Genomic DNA, 20,527 nt, shown 5'->3' on the forward strand with positions numbered 1-20,527 from the left:
AAAGTTTTAGCTGCCTCTATCCATCAAAACTGATTTGAGCCTTTATTTTATCATTTGCCATGCCTAAAAAAAAAGACAATACAATTCAACACTGCAATTGAATCTTCAAAAATCATCTGGCATCAATCATCTCTTATTTGATCAACTGAATGGGATATTTCAATAACTTCAATAAGGTGGTTATGATGTTAATAAAAACGCTACGTCTTCTCTTTGACAGAGTGTTGTAGAAAAGGGAAGCGAACATTTGACTTCAGTCACGTGTGTAACAATAATAAGCATTTTCACACAAACCTAAATTTAGAAAATTTATTTGAACATACAAATGATAATACTCCACAGTTTTATGTACGAACACAGTTTTGAAAGTACAAAGGGGAGGAGTCAAAGGGGTTCTCACAGGATTTGCCTTCAAGGCCAGGTGATTGTACCTCACAGTCTGAACGTCCTTACTGGGCATCATTACCCACACAGCTAAAATCTAAGAAACCAGCATTATAATAAAAAGACAATAATAAGAACATCCAAAGTGTATTATTTCCCCTCCACTCTCATCACACTCTGAATCAGAGTAGCTTGCAGATTTCCACCCACACAGTTGGGTATAAGTGCATGTTCAATACATCCATTAAGGTGCGCATGACTGTGTTGAGCTCAGCAATCAGCGTGTTGTCGTGAAGACATATAGTGAAACAGCACAGCCTGGTGGAGAAGGGAAGAAATGCAGGAGGGTGAAGAGGAGCCGTAGCAGAGATTGATGTCAAATGTCATGGATGTGAAGTCTGTCTCAGCCAGCTTCTCTGTGCTTGTGATGCTGCTTGACATAACAAAAAGGTCAAAAGAAGCTGGACAGAGAGAGAGAGAGAGAGAGAGAGAAGAGGAAGATGATGTCTAAATCCATCAGAGGTCAACTGCATGATCGCTCTTCTCCTCAGAGTTACAGTACGGTCACTAACGTGGCTGTTTAATACCTCCTTTCAAAAACAAAAGACAATTCAAGTAAAACAGGACGGTTGTACGAATTATTATGCTATTTTATCGATGATGTGGAGCATGAGGACAGCATGGCTTCTGGGGCGAGAAAGGATCCAGTATGTTAATGACCTTTGATGAAATCCTTTCATGTAACAACGGCATTTCATTTGAGCAACAAAATGATAAACTGAACATTCATGTGAAGGGCACAAGCGATGGCTCTTCTTAAGCCTGTTTCTGGCACCAAACACACAAAAGGTGGTTTGTAACACTGGGCAGCTGAGTGCGGTGTAAACATTAAAAACATACAGTCAAAAGGCAATAATTAAATAAAGATAAAAGGTAGGCTATCTTTTAAAAGGATATGCTAGGAGACAAAAGTGAGCGTCAAAACATTTTCATAACAAGAGGTTAACGGCACTATTGTACTCCTGACTATACACCAATGTGCAGCTGATATTAAGTTAAAACCATAAAAAGCACGATAAAGCTAGATCTTACCATCTTATACACAGCAGTCATTAAGCCAAAAGCCCCTGAAGAGAAGTTCAGTAACACAAAGCCCTTGAGTGTTAAAATACAAACAGTTTCTGAGTCAGAAAAATATAACACCCACATTCCTGTGTTGAAAAATAGACATTTTTGGCCAGAAGATCACAGTTCAGTGATGGCGTCTCTTCAGTACAACGTGCGCACGGTACAGAAGCTGCCCTGCTGTGTCCGTGCTCCTGTGTACTTTATGCACTTACAGTGTATAACCACACACACACTTGCTTGTTTACTTGCGTGCACATGCAGTGCTGTATTGTTCATACGTTCACATGCAATTCCACAGGTGTGTGTAAAGCCTGGGTGCATGTCCAAAACAGTGAGGACCGCGTTCTCTTTCGGGTTCGCTCTGAAGCGGAGAATCTCTCCTTCCTCGCTTGGTGTCTTTCGTTTAGGATTGTCAGAACAAGGGAGATGCAGGTGAGGTGGGGAAGAGGAGGGTAGTGTAGTGATACAGGGAGGACTGGCTGAGGTGTAATACCTTCTATACATGAATACCTCCAAATTCTACATATTTAAAGCTTGTGTCCAATCTCTCCCACATTTTCTTTCACTCTTACTTTAGGTAAAGAGTGGAAGAAACCACCCTTTGTCTCTTTTCTTCATCTGGCGTTCTGTAAACTCCCAATCAGAAGACGTCACTGTTGCACCCGTTAGCAAAGTCGTCCCGCCGCACCCAGATGACGTCATGGTCCTTATTTGTGGCCCCCTCCACAGCACACTGCTTCAAAGTCGGGGTTGCACAGTGCGACAGAGAGACACCGCAGGAGGTGAAGGAGTCCACCGAGACTGAATCTTCCCCATGCTTCATTCGATCAACTTCCTCCTCCTGCATCACGCTCAGCATGATCTCACTTCCCGACTCCACTCGTCTGTTCAGGTTGTGGCTCGTCACCTCTCCGCCACGTAGTTCGAGTCCCTCCATCCTCCCCTCTAGGTCGGCCGGTTCTGCCGACATGGCGCGGACAGACTTGCAGTACTCGTCGTCGTCGCTCAGAATGTCCGTCTCCTTCACCTGCCCCATGTCGATGCCCTCACCCTGGTCTTCATAGGAACCCAAGTCGAACTGCTCCTCCACCCAACGGTCCGTGTCCTCTCCTTGAGGTTTGTGGGATTGAGGAAGTGCATGCTGGGACATCGACGGGTAGGAGGAAGGGCAGGAAGAGTGGAGGGGGGTGTCTGAATCGTTGCCGTTGTTGTTGTTGCCATGGAAAACCAGGTCGGTGTCGATGGTGATGCGGTTCTTTACCAGCTTCCTGCGGGGCAGCGTTCGTGATGGAGCTGATTCTAAACACAAACACTTATCTTGTTAGTGTCATGTACAAACATAGGCACATCTTGTCCTGTGAAATACGAGCTATGCTTCAGCGTTGTTACCTGCTCTGTTCATGACGGGCCGCGCCCCTTTGAGGGCACAGAGACGTTTGCCCCCAAATGGGACGTACTGCTGGTTGGGTGGCAGAGACTCCGTCTTAAGAAGCTGCCGGCGCTGCTTTTCCCTAAGGATGGAGTGGACTGCTTTCAGGAAGTCCTTCTTATTATCTGGAGAACTGCAGATTGGAAAACACAAGAACATAAAGATAACATACTACAGAAGGGTGTTTTGTTCACATGTGTGCAGTTTTAAATAAATAAAATCATACCTGCAGCACAACTGGAAGGTTCTCTCTGGTCTTCCTTCAGATTCAGATCTCGTGTGGACTATCTCACACACCGCTGTACCCTCAGAGTCTGAGAGGAGGAAGGAGAAAAATGAGATGTGATCTACATTTATGAAAAGCATTCAGTTCATTTCCGTCCTCAATTTCTTCCCCCTTAACAGGCCATTAGGCAGATAAACGATAACGCTTTAGCTCAATTGCCAGAGGGTGATTCAAGGTTAATCTAGGATAGAGATGTAAGGAAGATTGCCGGCAGACTTATTAATATGTTTCCATCTGGTTTATTTACATTAGGGTTATCATTTAATTTTAGTGGTAAAGAAAAACAGGCGACTACAGAGCCCCTGAAGCCACTGTCAGTGCTGAGTCATCAAAAACAACCTCTGTGGTTTGGGATGACAGACTACCTCGCTTGCAAATTATCCTTCACCGAGACCTCAACATAAAAATGCAAAATACATTTATTCCTAAAGAGCAATATGATTAGGGCTTATGTGTGATTTCAAGAGTAAATCTACTGGAGAAAGACACATCAATCTACTTCAGACACTGTCAAAATACTAAAAACTCAAACTCTCCCTCGTGTGGACACAATTTAACTTTGATTAATATTTGCATTTAACACAATCTGCAGCACAAATCAATCTGAGTAGACTTTCATTGTGGAGACGTCTGCCTGACAATATCAGTTATGAGACTGATGCTTCTATGAGAAGACACATTCAAAGTATCCACATGGCCTCTAAAGGTTGTCTAAACATTTCAATTCCTGTCGTATACACAGTTCAGACTGAAGAACAGATCATTCAAATGTTTTTTTCTGATGATACAGTAATCCATTACAATTTTTGCAGCATTTTTTTGTCACTGTCACTGAAATATGTATCCGAGTTGACATCCACATTAAACTCTTTATCTACTTCTTTTTTGAATACCTAAGGCAATGAAGTCATCTATACAAGTCAACTAGGTAGGTCCTCTAGTGCGAACAATACCTGCAGGAATGGAGACGCAAGATTGAAAATAACTTTCACTGCATGTTACTGCATTTAAATAGACCTACTTGAAAGAGCACGCATTTGCAGAGAGTCTGTTGCAATCATGTGACGGAAACGGAAAGGGTCTTTGTCATCACTCACAGACGCACGGTGAGATCCACCCTGAAAAAAGAGAGACTGGTTGGATATCTTATGCATACCCACTGCAATACATCAACATGACTGCAGAGGGCAGAAGAGTGCAATGACAGGAAGGTGGTTGACACAAAGATCCACTGCAGTGTAATGTAGTGTGCATATAAAGTATTTCCAGCCTGTTAAATTGACAATAACAATCCTCATTCAGTCTATCGACACATGATTAAATACATTAACCTTGTTTCTTTTGTGTTCTCAATGTGTCGTCCAAAAAAAAAAAAAAAAAAAAAAAAATCACTTCAGGGAAAGCCCAGAGCCCCAATCTGCAAGTACTTCCCACAACAAAGTGTTTCCCTGACTGGATTAATCAACAGAAAATGGGGGGGGGGGGGGGGGGGGGGGGGAATAGTACTTACAATTTTTCTCCTGTGCTTGGAGCTGTCTTTGTACACAAATACAACGGCTGTTTTGAACACTAAACGAGGACAAGGGGAGAGATGGAAACCATTAGGAGGGTCTGCATTCACTCATCGCAGATATCAAAAAGACATTTCATTGCCAGATTTATGTGACAGCTTGATGCAGCATGTCACTGGGCGCTTTAAGTTACATCTTTCGAGGACAGATCGCCTCAAACCAGTGGCATGCTTTATCAGCGGCACAAAAGATGAAAATGGACAAAGTCACGACATTGCATGCACATAACAACCACTTCCACTCACTAACGCCTCGCCAGGAAAAGTCCATATACCATGTCGATGTAATATTTAGTGCCAAACGTGTCTGCGCTAAGTACGATTATAAGACAGAAGGCACTTTTGGGTGCGCGAGAATTCCATGTTATCCCTTTAATGTAAGGATAACATGCTGCTCTTCATGTGAAAAGTAAAGAAATAGCTCCCTTGTGTTATATGCCCGACTAGATTTTCCTTTTACCAAGTCCATTTCCTCACCATCTGAAATAGCAGCGAGTGTCACACTATGCATGACAGCATTACGTAGGATACAGTAAAGTGCCACTTGCAAGTGTTAATATACAGTAGACAATGTTTCTCCAGGGCAGAAAAAAATAGACATACAGTAGCATTGCTATTTTGTTGAAAACCTGCACATGTAACTTGATTTGAAGTTATATAATATGGTAACCAATCCAATGCATAAAGATGCAAAACAGAATGTTAATTTGTCAATACTCAATGTGTGGAAAATGAAAACTGTGGATTTACCTTTGATAACTCTACATGTACACCAAGTGGACAGTTCATCAGCTGCAATGCAACCAAACTCTCTCATGTCTTCGGTATATCATTATGAGACATTAAAGAGTTAAGGCTGTTGAATTTGATTGCATTGGATATAGTTAGGTGAATAAAATAAAAAAGCCTGATGCATATAGCAAGAAGAATACTTCTATTCTAGCTGTAATTACGTAAAAGGCTCTAGTCCTGTTTAGACAACTGAAACTTTAAGAAATTAAAACATTTTTTTAATTTAAATTCAAGGAATTCCAATATAAAAAAAGATAATAGTAGGGCAGAATCAATTCCACTAAAATAAAATGACATTAAGCCTTACCAAAAGCAGCCAAATCGGGATCCTTTTTGCTCTTGAACAAAGAGGATGGAGGGTTGATCCACACCACAGTAGAATGGAGCAAAAGATCCCCCATGGAGAGGTCAGCCACCTGAGATAAATAGAAGTAATATGATAGAGAGAGATATATATATATATATAAACGTGTCATAGGGTAAAATATTGGATTACTATGGATAACCTCAAGTAGAATTGGCATCATCATGCTCACCTCTTTCTTATTCGCAGTCTGCTCATTGATAAGCTGGTCGAAAACAGCTCCGTACTCCTCATGAAGCTTTTGCATCTCATTGATGTGACTCGCAACTTTGTTCATGGCCTTCATTGCAACTGAATGGGACAAAAATTCATCAATTCTAAATGATTATTTCCTGTATCCTCATTAATTATAGTTACAGGGGTGTGGAGCTGATATTGTACAATTTCTAAGCAGTTTAGCATTACATCAATGTGAATAATAAATAAAAGACCGTGGCTTACCGTCCAGGTGGTAGTGTTCCTCACTCTCAGGGTCAGTGAGAGAGTAGAGCTCCCTGAGCAGCAGTGGGATACTTCAGGACCCTCTGGATGGGTTTGATCAGGTAAGACTCCAGAGTGGATGAATGTTGCTGTCTCGGGTTTCTCTCAGCCAGGAAAGCCTTGAAATCTCGGTCCGTCTTTGCTAAAAGAGGAGCAGAAATATGAGTATTTGTTTATTTTGTACAGGGGGCAAGGAGACACTAAAACAGATAGCTGCATCTAAAAGATAAAGCCGCTTTACCGGCAGAACATTTGCATCTTTAGATGAAAAACCTTAAAAACAGGGAGGCCACTAAAGTGCATCTCAGGGAACTATAGCAGCAAAGATCTAATGTACTTTTGTCGCTCAACTGTGCGATCACTCACACTGTCGAGTGAACGCTTCACTGTGCTGACACTAGTTGCAGCTCCTCCTCTGTACTGCAGAGTACTGATGCTAGAGAGTATAAACTACTCTTTTACTTTAACAAGAGCGTGTGGGCACTCTGTGCTCGACGCCAGTCAAGAATGTGTGCATGCTTTTACCTTTAGCTAGGACCTTTGGGACTTTGGTGTGGCTGGCACAGAAGGCGCTGTAGATCTTAAAGCGATCGGCGTAATACAGGAATGAACCCCCCAAGGAGAACAGCACTTTCTGTGGAAACAAACAAGCATGTCAGGCTATTACAATTTCGCTTTTAATCAAAGCTGTGCTATAGTAAATGGGTATTTGAGTAACAAAGCAAATGTCTCAACTGCGTTTGCTTCCTATTGAGTAAAAGATAAAGTGTTTTGTTTAGGAGGCAGTCAGAGAAATATAAGACAGTAAAATTCATAATCTGTACTGCTGAGCCTGGACAAAGGGAGGCAGGCCACACATGTCTGTACGACTGCAATAACACCTTAAGCCATATATCATGAATTATCCAAGTAACAGCCAGTTCTGAACAGCAGCACCTAGAGGAAGTAACCCTAAAGGTCAACAAAATTGGAGAATTAAAACTAAATAAAAACCTTCCCACACCTTAAAGTGCTCCACCCTTTCCAGTCTATCCAGATCTGGCACCAGTCTGATCCCATCTTCGAGCGTCCGGAGAAACTCCACCTGGAACTCCACCATCTCACCCAGGTTACCGAACAAAACGTCCAGCTGCGTCACACACACACACACACACACACACACACACACACACACACACACACAGTCAGTCTGACACTGCTACCACCGTAAACATTTTTTAGAGTTATGTATATCAACAACAATTCATATACTGTTGTTTTATTGAGGTAGAAAGTACCTCATCCTGTGTGAGGAAGCTCTCTTTCTGTAAGGGTGTCAAGTAGCACTCTATTAGACAGCTCAGGTCCTGAAAAACACAAAGATTATGAACAAGATGAGCATGTGATCAGATGATCGAGGAGGAATGGGGAAGGGCATGCGTGTGCGTCTGTAGATGTGAAGGCCGTTTAATTTTGAGTCATTACTGAGGATTGAGGAAGAACAAAAAGAAAATCAGCCCTCGCAGGTATGAACACAACCCACCATGACACGACACAACGCTCTTCACACCTACTACAACAATAGCTGTGGTTTTACCAGAGCAGTCAGGAGTATGTGTCATTATCATTTAACAGATACAGATGTGACTCTCAAGGTATCAATTTGTGCGGTAAAGATTGCCTTGAACAAATCAAAGAGAGCTTGTACTGACTTTGACGTAAGTCTTCTCCGTCTCCACCAGTTCATTGATGACCTTGCGGAGTTTGTCTGCATGGGAGAGCTGTCTCTGGGTGGCAGTGCCTGCGGTGGGCGGTAAAGCTGACACAGGGCTCGGGGACAGGGACGACGAGGACGAGGACGAGGAGGATGACATGGGGCACTCCAGGGGATTCATGTCATGGAGACTGCGGCAGAAAGCAGTGACCTGCTCCGTGCTCTGTACAGAAAGAGACAACGAACATGTCAGATTCTACACATTCTTAGGATTTCTCTAAAACGGTCAGAGAAGGTGCTATTAGTGCAAAAAAAAAAAAAATTATAGGATGTAGACTTGTGTGTGTAGGTACAAAACAAGGATAACACATACACAGATATGTATAATGTTCATACACATACATACAAAGTGGAAAATATGCACCGCCAACCAAACATACAGTACATTCTTGGAGAACCTGCCATAACAACACTGACTACATCCCTGGTATCAAAAATACCAAGCATGAGCAGACCTGCCAGGCCAAGCTAGTACAGCAGTAGGCCTAATGTCTGAAATAAATATTAGGTTTTTTTTAAAAGGGGGGCTCTTCTCCTCTGCCTCTCTCTGGCTGTTCAGACCAATATTAATGGATATTTCCGCAACTCTTAAAAGTAAAGTCATACATTCCTTATTCAGTTTTGCAAAGTGAGGGTCAACGAGTTCTGGGAAAAAAAGCTCAGATGCATCATCTTCCACACCGATGTGCAACAGCAGTATGAAAATGACAAACTGGAACCCACGCACAAACATGAATAGTTAGGATCACGAGGTTCTGTCCACATCTAACAGAATGTCTATCTTCTTTCATAGTCCCAAGGCTGTGAAGGTAAATGCAACAGTGCGTAGGCACCAGAGACAGAAAACTAGGGAGAAAGTGACATCATCATAAAGTGAGAGGCTGGATGTGTTAAGGCAAATCTGTTATGTACTGTGAGTAACACAGCGAGACTTGTTCCTACAGTACTGACAATTATTAATATTTCCAATTTGTGCAAATACAACCCTAACAGTTTACTCCCTACAACCACAAATTCCATAATCTCTTGATTCATATCAAACATTGGTGAATCTGTGGTTTTAACTGAGTGAGCCAAGTCCAGGCAGGCTGTTGCTAGGACTGAGGTCTGTTGAGAGATGTATCTTTTCACTGTCTTTAATCTGCCAAGACCAGTCTATTAAAGAGACAATTAGAAAAGAAGAATCTCCTTGAACTGTAGAGGAATGAAGGACTTATGATTCATTCTTCATTTCGTATTTTATGTAACTCCTGTTGAAGACCAGCACTAAACGTCCAATTCTCACCTTAAGAAAACTCCTACTAATCGTCTAGCTGTGATTTAGTAAAGCAGGACAATTACTAAGCGTTTGCTTTCTTTTGAGACATTTAAAAAGACTCAAACAAGCACAATGCAGATGATCAGGAGATGCAATTTGAATCTGCAGAAAGAATGAGTAGTCTGAATTGCATTGTTTTGTTTGACATCATTGTTATTCATACAAGTAATTTGGCAAATGTTTGTCACACAAACATCCCTCAGCTGTGTGGGGTAAGTGAAAGTGTTTATTAATTGTAATGTGTGACAACACACTGCGCCTGCTTGTGTGTTTCTACTGACTGGTTTACAGACAGCTGGTCAGCTGTTGGACATGGCTTGTCTTTGCCGATTCCACGGCTTGTCTCCTGTTGAGCTGCAATGACAAACACAATTTTCCATTGTGGTATTCAAACCAGTTTCGAAACACTGCTGGGTCCACATACACACATAAACCCACACGATTTGACAGATGGTGAGACTGAAATTCTCCTTCAGTCAATAGAAGGTAGCCACAACACACAATAAAGTAAAATAATATAGCCTATCATATCGGATTAAATCCTTGCTAACCTCCAAGTCATTCACACGGCATTGTAGGAATCACTCACAGAAGGTTGGTCAATAACAACCAAAAAACTTTACTGACGTTGCATTTGTTAAATAAATCCATCCATCCAGTTTGTTAAGTCAATTAAGTTAAATTCTGTTTATATATTGAAAAACAGAAATTGATACAGAGATCAATGTGCAAACAGAAACACCTACAGCCTGCCTACAGAATGGATTTCTTTACACACAAGAAACAGAGCAAAGCCATTGACAGTCTTGCCCACTTGTAAACTAGGTCTTGCCCTTGACAGCCAGAATAATCAGTGACAGCCAAGTGACAGATGGAGCAGAGACCGATGACAGCAGGAGATGGACACAGAGGATGCATCTCTACCAACACTGCTAATTGTGTTGGTAGAGAAAACTGAAGTGAAGATAAAAGTCTATGCAAAACTTTCCAAATCCAATAAAAAGGGCAGCATACTTATAATACAGAAAGTGGATACATCAGTAATAAGACTTTTTGATTAAAAGTAATTAGTAATTATTAGCAATGCTCAAATATCATTAACTGCGTAGTATATTTCAAAACGACTGGGCCCAACTGATAATATGCCAATTGTTAGATTTGCAGCACATTGATGCTTGTTCATTGACACAATGAATAATGTTTTAATCATTCCATTGAAATATAAACTCTGTAGTTCATGTAATCACAATGGGTGATCAGTCACCAATCTTACATTAATTGCTCCCGCTGGGGATTGAACCTCTAACCTCAGCACTGCTGGCACCATCACATCACTGACACAAGCCATCACAGACACACACACACACACACACACACACACCAGACTGCACGGCTCACCAGCTGTAACATATCATACACGGATTCGGTCGAGCGTCTGGAATTCCTGCTCCTCCTAAAAGCAGCCATGCTGGCAGGTCAGACGGGGTTCAACGAGAAGTCAGGTGTCGTTTTCCTGTCCAGGTAGCGTTGATTACTCCGTGTCACTCAGTGCCAGGAGGATTTGGTTTTTTTACAGCATCCTCCTCCGAAATGTACGACTGATACACTGCAGGATGTATGGATCTTGAACGTGTCCAGCCAAACTCTCATAAAAAGTAAATACTTGCTAATTAACACTCCCACTTCTGCTGAAGAACTCATTACTGTCGCAACTGACCATCAAAACACAAATTGCATCAAACAGCGCTCTCATGTCACCTTAACCTAAAGCGTCTATCCAATCAGTGTCTCTTCGCCCACTCGGCATACTCCTCTGTCTCTATTTCACTTCTGTCCAGGTGTTTGAGAGCAGCAGCAGCATCGGAGAACACTACATTAAACAACAAGATCAAACATCACATCCTCACAAGGGATAGAAGAAAAGAGGGGAGGAGAAAAGAGGGAGGAGAGAAGGGGAGGTGAGAAAGCAGTGGGTGTTGAGAGCCAAACACAGGGCTACAGGAACAGCAAGTAAAGAAAACAGGCATCTGGCTTCTCTGTCTCTTTCGTCGCAACTTAGAAAGACTCATGTCACCACACTTGAGAAAGGACAGCAGCCTCGTCAAACAAATGGTAATTACTATGCATGAGCTCCCTTCAGAGTTTCAAAATGAGCCTCTGAAATTCCTCAAGCATCAAGCCAAGCAAGATTACACAATCAAAGAAAAAGGAACAGATCTGGACACCAGTTTGAAGTAAAAACATACCCAGCAAAATGAGAAATGGCATGATGCACTAAACATCTCCTCCTGGTAGTCAAAGCAGCTTGAAGTATATTCTGCAAATGATATTTGATCCAGGTTTGACTGGAACTTCAAGTTCTCTTCCCATAATTGATTCCATCGAAAGCTTGAAATACACCGCCCTTGTCAATCCAATGACTGCTCAGCACACCGCAGCAGCTGCACAATTGTCTTTCTGAGAGACGGGAGTTACATAACACTTGCAGGAATAAGACCATTTTTTACAGTCCTGAGAGCAGAGATAAGAAGAGGACGTAACGGCTTTTGAATATGACGGGAAGGTCAAGGTTTCTTTCTTCACGAACACCTGTTGATATTTTAAGTTTGTGATCACAATATCCGTTAAAATAGATCTTTATCTGGCTGTCAAAACTTCAAGAAAGATAGATAACCTTTTGTCAAATGCAAGTGTGGTGTCAATGATGTACAAATCTGATTAAAAATAAAACTGACCTTCAACTAAGTAATCAGCAAATAAGCACGTGTGACCACACAGAGCTAGAAACATGCACTAAACAGCACTTTGACCTCAGACGCGTGAAAAAGACAACATGTCAGCAGATAAGAAAAAAAAAAAAAAAAAACATTCAGAGGCAGGCGGCAAGTAAATAAAGAGCCCCGGCTCTACCAATACCTTTTCTCTAGTCAGTCCAACACATGCATTCCCTAACCCCGAGACAAATCTAAACCCTTTTACAAAATGTACTACATCCCAGACCCGCCCTTCAGAACAGAGAGACACAAGTACAGCGAAAGGGAGGAGCGTGGAGACAAGCACAAACCTGCTCTCACAACCGTCAGCTGAAGCCACGTACAGTGAGAGCCAGGATAAACACAGATTACACATATCCACATAACCTGGCATACACAAACGCATCTCTCACACACACACACACACACTTGGTGTATTGTATTTTGACATGTAGTATTATATGTAGCCTATAAATAAATGGAAATACAGCCATTATAAATGTCATGTACTCATACTCAAGAGCAGGCATGCATTTGTCAATGTCAGTAAACACAGAGAGGGGGAGGGGGGGGGGGGGGGGAGGGGGAGGGGAGGGAGGGAGAGTCTTGAAGTTCAGTTTCGTCTGAAATCAGGGAAACATGCAAATCCATAAATCCCTGCGAGGAATGATGGGATACACGCCATGACAGAGAGACTTTAATCATTTAATCTGAAGTGAAAGGATGATTATGTTATGACACGAGTCTTCACAAATCTATGCATAAACATTTAGACATTGAGGCAGTTCATTTTCATACCGCAAGCTTCGTCCTCTGGGAAGTTATGAGTGAAGCGAATACCAATATGAAGTGCAAGGCATTTTTCTTTGCTTAAAAAGTAGTAGTCAGCATTAATAAACAGAACATACAAAAATGCAGTTTTGCACATCTAAAACTATTCTAAATTGTAGGCTGAATTATCATATATTATGCACACAAGGAATACAATCTTCAAATGGCTGAGAACTGAAAAAATCCAATCAGTATCGGTAATAATTGATTCATTTTGAACCAGATCTGTGCTTGGTTGCGTGCCCAGTGTTGGAAACATTATTGTTGTCTTGCAGGCTTCATGCTTCGGCACAGTGCTCTCTCTAGTGGAAGACTATGATATGACAGCAACAACTGGGACAAAGCTGTAGGGCCCAGGTACGGCCCGCTTGAGTGGAGTGAGAAAAGGCAAGTGAAATGACCATTTAAAAAAACATTTGAAATACTAAAAGATGCTGAAGTTAAGTCTGAAGTTAAGCATGCACCGCTTTGTTTAGTTCTCTTAGTAGTCAGTAACTACATTAAACATATGCAATGCCTGCAAGGAGCTATTTAAACTAAATCATCCCATCAGGAGTCAATCAAAAAAATAATAATTATGAATACTACACAAACACCCCCCCCACACACTGAATAATGCATTTCCCATTTCAAATCCCCCTAAGCTAAACTGATAGTGGTTTGTAAATTATAACCAGCACTCGTCAGTGAGGCTGACTACACCTTGGAGAACACTAGCAATCACCGTCATCTCCATTATCGCTGTTATCACAAGCAATCACCGTTTTATACTCCAGTTGGTTTATCATATTGAGAAGGTTGCTCTGTGCTTTGTCTAAAATAATGAACCTCCCCATTTCCTCCGGCTAGCCAGACACTCATTTATCTCCACTAAATGATGTGAAACACTGTGGAGAATGAAGTAATTAGAGTGTGGGGATAATTAAAATTGTCCCACTTTGCCACTTTTTCCTTCAGTCTTGCCACCACGTGACCGCAGGCGGTGGGTGAAATGAGGTAAGACGCAGTTTTCAGCACTTTGGAGGCTTTCCAAAAGAGGAGAGTCGGGAAACAAAAACCGTGATCAACCCAAATTTAAGAAGATAAATAACATGGTTTTGGAAGTTCTCAGGGATTCTGTGGCAAGTTTGGATTGTATTTGTTGACTAGAGGAAGCGTCTAAGTGCTTCAGGCTCAGGTCAGGACCCACAGGCGGCTGAGGGAGCCGAGCTATTTGAGAGCCGACAGCAGCCTCATGTTGTTTATGGCAAGGAGCAGCAGGGGGTTAGTGAGCAGGAGGAGGAGGGTAAACAAGGACAGGAAGTCACAAGGAAACTGGAAGGACAGGAGAAAAAAGAAGGAGCATTCAAAACAAAGATAATGAGACAGGATGATCAGAAAGGACAAACATGTCTGACACAGGACATAGTCACATTGCTGCTCTCAATTATGGTGACAAATCATGACAATAAATCATGTAGCCAAGGAGAAAGAAGGGGAGAGAAAAAGGATGATGATAAAATGAGGCCAAATCAGACAGCAGATGGAAATGAGGAGATAAACCAGACGTTAGACTGGAGCAGAAGGTGAGAAACTTAAAAACAAAAGGTGACATGAACATGAGCCCTGCTTTGCCTTGCTTTTCTTTCTATGTTTATGTGGAACAAGATCTGATAATGAACCCAAAAGAACATGACTAAGCATTAAACACCAAGAGACAACATTACAGACGAGGGTAAGCAAAGTCCTTTTCTCAAGCCTTCATTATTCTGCCTCTTAGGAGAGACTACATTGTTTCACAGGTGGGACACATCCTCAACCAACCTATTTAGTGATAAACAAAAAACATACTTTGCATTTTGTGCTGGCTGAAAACTTGAGGCCCGTTTTTACCTCATTTGCATACACAAATTGGCCCTCATTTAAATGGTAATAAGAAGCTTCAATGAGTTTCCTTCACTGTGTAAAACAACACGCAGCTACACTGGCAGCATTGCAGAGCATTGTAAACATTAAACTGTACACTATCCAAAAGGTGTTATATAAAAGATAGCATGCTGCGTTTTGTGTTTTCACTTGTTAGAATAGATGTAAATGGATAATTCTTGCATGTAGAAACACAATGAGTTGAAAATACCACAAAGCTTTAAATGTTAATTAGGAGCAGTGCGGAGGTTCAAACAGTTTTGTGGAGTTTAACAAGTTTGGATGTTTGCCCCACATCAAGTGCCCCAAATTAGACCCTAAGCAAGTGTCTATCCAGCCATCCTGGCAACCCTCTCCGTCGGTATTTCTCTCATCTTCGCATATTTTGCTTCCAACGAATAATGGCACATTGGAGTCACAGAACCACGACTGTCCAACAGGACTGGAGCTCTGACCTCAGCCATTAGTTCGCCCTCGAGACTGAAGCTCAGTGACACATATCCGAGAGAGAACACAGCGCTGTCCCTTCCCTCTCCTCATCTTTTGTTCCCGTCTGGGCTATCGACAGAGAGGTACCAACATTTTTTTTTCCGGTGGCTACTGGTTATCAGACATCGTCATGGTAATCGAAGCGACAACCGTATCCAAGGGAAACCGGCTGGCACAAGGCGTGTCCCAGCAATCACCGCGCCAACCCTGATCGAACCAGACATAATCTTAATTAGACAGTGATGCTGTTCACTCACCTGTCTCCATCTCTGGGCACACACACGCACACAAATAACAATGTTATTTATGTATGAAATGTGATTACGATCATAGTTCCTTATAGGTGTCAAATGAAATTACAAATGTACGGCATGAATTAATCATAAGGTTGGACTTGAATAAAACTAAAATGCAACTTCAAAGCAGTTATGAGTGTGTGAGATGTAGTGTAATGGCTGTGTGTGTGTGTGTATGTGTCAGACCACTTACACGGTTGTGTTTCTTGTCTCAGATTATTTCAGTCCCAAAACAGCCTTTGTGTAAAGGTCACAAGTATCACATGACAAAAAAGCCTCTGAACATCTTCCAGCTTCCTGGCTACATGCTTCTCACTCAACAGAAAGAAAAAACACACCTGACACGGGGGAAGAAATATTTAGGATAAGGCCTGCTCATTATTTAAACGTATATCCAGAATGTGTTGGGTACACGTACACGTACACGTACACGTACACGTACACGTACACGTACACACTAAAGAGTTGTGTCTTTGCATGCCATATCCTACCTTCTGTCCCGTCCCTTTGCAGGTTTTGTCTTCCTTATAATCTCCGGGACTCTGCAGGGTCAGCCGAGATCCTTCCTCCATACTCTCATCTGGGCTCTCTGCAGTCAACCCCGACACCTCGTCCAGGATGTCCTCTAAAAGATAGAAGCGCACGTGTAACTATACGCTGTGGGGACCCAAATATTAGGAACTTCTGGTTCTCATTGACACCGCCTTTTGTAAAGCCCACATCTCAACCTGTGCTTATGTATATAATTCTCTACACTTCTTGTATTGGTGTTAAAGAATCATCTTTGTCAGTGTTTCTTTCTACATGAATGCACCGTGCACTTAACAAGTAACAATCCCTACCACCTTGAACGTTGCTTTCTCCAACCGTTGCTAGAGTTTAACAACATCCTCCTTGTGTCTGTTCTAAATAAATACATCTGTGATGATGATGGTAATAAAAACATCCCTATAACCCTTAGCGTTTCTTATACGATGTGACTGTATAATCTCTTCATTTCCTCCGTATTCATGAGAAATTTCCAATTTATGTGTTGAATCCCTTTAGTGAACACCGTCTTCTCTTAAGCATGATATCATCGATACCCTCCATTTGGTTGCTGAAGTGTTATTACTCCCCGTCTGACCCCGTGCGTATGGCATATCCCACACAATGACGGCTCCACACTGCTGAAATATTCATATTAATATTCATAGTGCTCCGAGTCTCTGTATAAACAATGCCAGCTTGTCAGCCTGTGCACTGCAAGCCCCACTTTACAGAAGGAATACAAATGTTGCCCTTGCATGGATAAAAAGAGCAGGTCAGAGGAACGCTGGCGGCTGCCTGCAGGTTGGTTATCAGACTGCATCCATGCATAATTAGCAGATCACCCTTTTCACCCTCTGCTTAAAAAAAAAGAAGGAAGAAAAAAACCACCATCTGCATTCTCCCTTTTTTTGCTAGACAAAGTTGGGGGTTTAGGGGATGTATGATGGTACAAGACAAGAAACTAAAAAAGGACAATAAAAGGAGCACTTCAATTTTAGATTCCATTTTCTGAACTGTGTTTCTATCATGCTGTCGAGCTATAGATATAGTATAGATAACCCTGACCTGATTTTAACACCTGTTACATAACAGCATGAATCAGAGTGTTGGACTGATTCCCGTGACATCCTGTGAAGGTCAGGCCGTTGTAAAGCTGTAGATCAAGTTTCCACTCTTGACCTTCTCACTTTTATCTGATTTGAAGGCCCTCAACAAACTGAAGTTATGAAACTGAAAAAGAAACACTATATTTGTCACGGGAGGACACGGTTCGTATACATAATCTAATAAAACTAACCACGGGAAGCTTTACCTTGGCTCTGGGAGAAGATGTCTGTGGCTGGGTTCTGCTCCCCATCGGAGCGCCGTGGTGGAAGGGAACACAACGACCTGGGGTCCAGCTGGGGCAGGGTGCTAATACTCAAGGTCAACGCTTGGTCTACAAACGCAGCCCTCATATCATCCATTTGGAGGGCAGATGCAGGTTTACCATTTAGCAAGAGAATCTCATCGTCTGCTTTCAAACCTGGTGGAGAATGAAAGAACAAAACAAAAGTGAGAAATGTACATTTCAGCTTTAATGCTGAAAAACAGGCATTGCACCCTTCATTTGGGAGGAAAGTACATTGCAAAAAAAAGGATGACAGCAATGAAAGCAATGCACAGTAAGCGAAAGGATATGTCCTAAACAACAAAGCAACATCCGACAAAGTAGCTCTCCTATGTGCCATCAACTCGAGAATGCTAATGCGTACAAATGATCTACACAAACAAAACTTCAGTGCCATACTCCTCAACAGCAGCTCTGTGGCTAAGCAGACATGGTGGGACTCTAATGTGTTCCAGTACATTAAAAATGCATCTTTCTTTGCATGTTCGCTTGAGGCAAATGCTGATTTAACAAGACTGGATGGCTTTAAGAAGGAGTGTGCAATGCCTGTCTATTCCTGTCCTGTCATTATGTACATCATCTATGTGGTACTATATATGAGAAAGAATCCATGGCCTTCCCTAGAGCACAGCGTCAGTGTGAGGCTTTCTCTCACGCCCCTCCCCTCGACCACCTGTGCCCAGCTCCACTAATTGAGAATTAGAACTCAATCAGCCGACCAATTAGCAGTCAACCTCCCCTGATGAACCTGATTGGTTGAGACAGCTGTCTCACCTGCGTATTAAACAAGACAAAGGGTTTTGGTCCTGTTAACACAGTCACACACACACATGTTTGCTTGAGAGCCTTTCTTCAGTCTCATTTTATATTGTGCCTTCATTATGCACTGAAAGCTACAGACACATGCAGCCACACACACACAGTTACATATATATAGCCACACAAGGCACACATTTAGCCCTAAGTTATGACCTAGTTGTCTGGGATGTGAAATGTCAGCTGTAGCAGTCTTTATTGGACAGAGAGCGATAACCCCTCTGGCCATATACTGCTGATGTGTGCTCGGCTGCGTGTGTTGCATGTATGTGTCTGTGTGTGCGCTTCTGTAAGGGGGAGGGGGAGAAAAGACCCTTTGGGGCTCCTTGTCCAGTGATGGCCTGATTTATGCGTATACTCAGAAAAAATTGAAGCGTGATTTCTTTCACTCCCCCATTCATGCTCCTCACTCTTAGTAAAACGCATGCACGACCACACAGGCTCATCCCAGCGTACACATGGACCTACTAATGTTGTACATGTAAACGTAATCTTACAAGAAAAATATGCATTGTGTTGTGTGGATGCAACAAGATCTTTCTATCTCTACTAGCCTATGGAGGTGGAGAGTTAGTTCAGCTCCATCCTCTGGCCTCTGGCAGCCTGCTAAGCTAGCAGCTTTTTAGATTGCTAATGCACTGGAGGACACAATCTCACACTTGAGTAACCTTGGTCTCACCCTGGGGCACAATAGTGGGGCATGTAATTTTCTATACATTTCTGTTGAATCTACAGCGTGGCCGTGTGTTTCTCAAACCCATTAGGTCTCTCGGCTCTGTTAAAAGATAGGGACTAACGAATGGGGGTTGATCTCGAGACCCGGCTGTTCAAACAGCAGTTAGATGCAGACAAAGGAATGCAGTTTTTTTTCAGATATAAGCCAGACTGAAAAATACAGTGCATAGGACAGGTGATTCAAGTCTTCTAATACGTATTGTTGCAAGCATTGTAGTCAATCCTAAATCCTGAAATGTGCCAACATGTTGATCCATATCATTTCAAATACCTACCTGCGAGCCAACACCTCTTTAGTTCATCTCTTCTCTACTCCGTCCTAAGTACCCAGGCTTCTGCATCTCAAAACGAAAGAGATTCAGCTGTGTTGGCTCAGTAACTGATGCGATGCAGTCACACAAAGCTGCGCTGATAAGATGTTATGTGGGATCAGGTGTTTCTCAGGTCAGGTGTTTGGGTGTTGAGTGTGAAATGTCAAGACGTATATGTACCCAGCGTCCACATACACTTTACATAAACTCTGTTGTTACTGCACTCATATGAAACTGTGGTAATGGAACTGGATTGTTTTTGTTTTGTTTGTCTTTTATGTCTGAATATCATCTCTCAGGAGACTGAAAGTACAGTACACTCCACACTTCATGTTTGTTTGTTAATTAAAAGAAGATATATGTACCTTTCGCTGAGGCCAGTCCCTCTGGTTTCACTTCAGTAATATGGAGTTGCTGCGTCCCTTCCTCATCTACAACTGCCACAGAAAAACCTATAGACAAAGATAATAAGACACAGAGAGACAGTCTTTCATTCTTTTAGTCCGCTTTCAAAAACCACTATATGACTACAGGACTGTCTCAGAAAATTAGAATATTGTGATAAAGTTCTTTATTTTCTGTAATGCAATTAAAAAAACAAAAATGTCATGCATTCTGGATTCATTACAAATCAACTGAAATATTGCAAGCCTTTTATTATTTTAATATTGCTGATTATGGCTTACAGCTTAAGAAAACTCAAAAATCCTATCTCAAAAAATTAGAATAGTTCCTCAGACCAAGTAAAAAAAAAAGATTTATAACAGCAAAACAAAATCAAACATTTGAAAATGTCCATTAATGCACTCAGTACTTGGTTGGGAATCCTTTTGCACGGATTACTGCATCAATGCGGCGTGGCATGGAGGCAATCAGCCTGTGGCATTGCTGAGGTGTTATGGATGCCCAGGATGCTTCAATAGTGGCCTTTAGCTCATTAGCATTGTTGGGTCTGGTGTCTTTCAG

General features: G+C 42.0%; 1 protein-coding gene across 1 annotated transcript in view; it reads right to left on the reverse strand.

The window, feature by feature from the left end:
* Positions 1-295: 295 nt before the first annotated feature.
* The window catches only part of LOC115018867 (T-lymphoma invasion and metastasis-inducing protein 1-like), a 52,858-nt gene continuing 32,626 nt past the window's right edge, over positions 296-20,527 (reverse strand). The window contains 16 exon segments of the mRNA XM_029448112.1: positions 296-2,811; positions 2,902-3,074; positions 3,168-3,255; positions 4,249-4,345; positions 4,738-4,796; positions 5,897-6,005; positions 6,126-6,244; positions 6,395-6,461; positions 6,463-6,575; positions 6,959-7,067; positions 7,437-7,562; positions 7,711-7,779; positions 8,125-8,349; positions 16,270-16,403; positions 17,622-17,834; positions 19,927-20,013. Coding sequence (XP_029303972.1) covers positions 2,153-2,811; positions 2,902-3,074; positions 3,168-3,255; positions 4,249-4,345; positions 4,738-4,796; positions 5,897-6,005; positions 6,126-6,244; positions 6,395-6,461; positions 6,463-6,575; positions 6,959-7,067; positions 7,437-7,562; positions 7,711-7,779; positions 8,125-8,349; positions 16,270-16,403; positions 17,622-17,834; positions 19,927-20,013 — 2,447 coding nt within the window. The 3' untranslated portion in view covers positions 296-2,152.

This window comes from Cottoperca gobio, chromosome 14, assembly GCF_900634415.1.
Source record: "Cottoperca gobio chromosome 14, fCotGob3.1, whole genome shotgun sequence".
Taxonomy (NCBI): domain Eukaryota; kingdom Metazoa; phylum Chordata; class Actinopteri; order Perciformes; family Bovichtidae; genus Cottoperca; species Cottoperca gobio.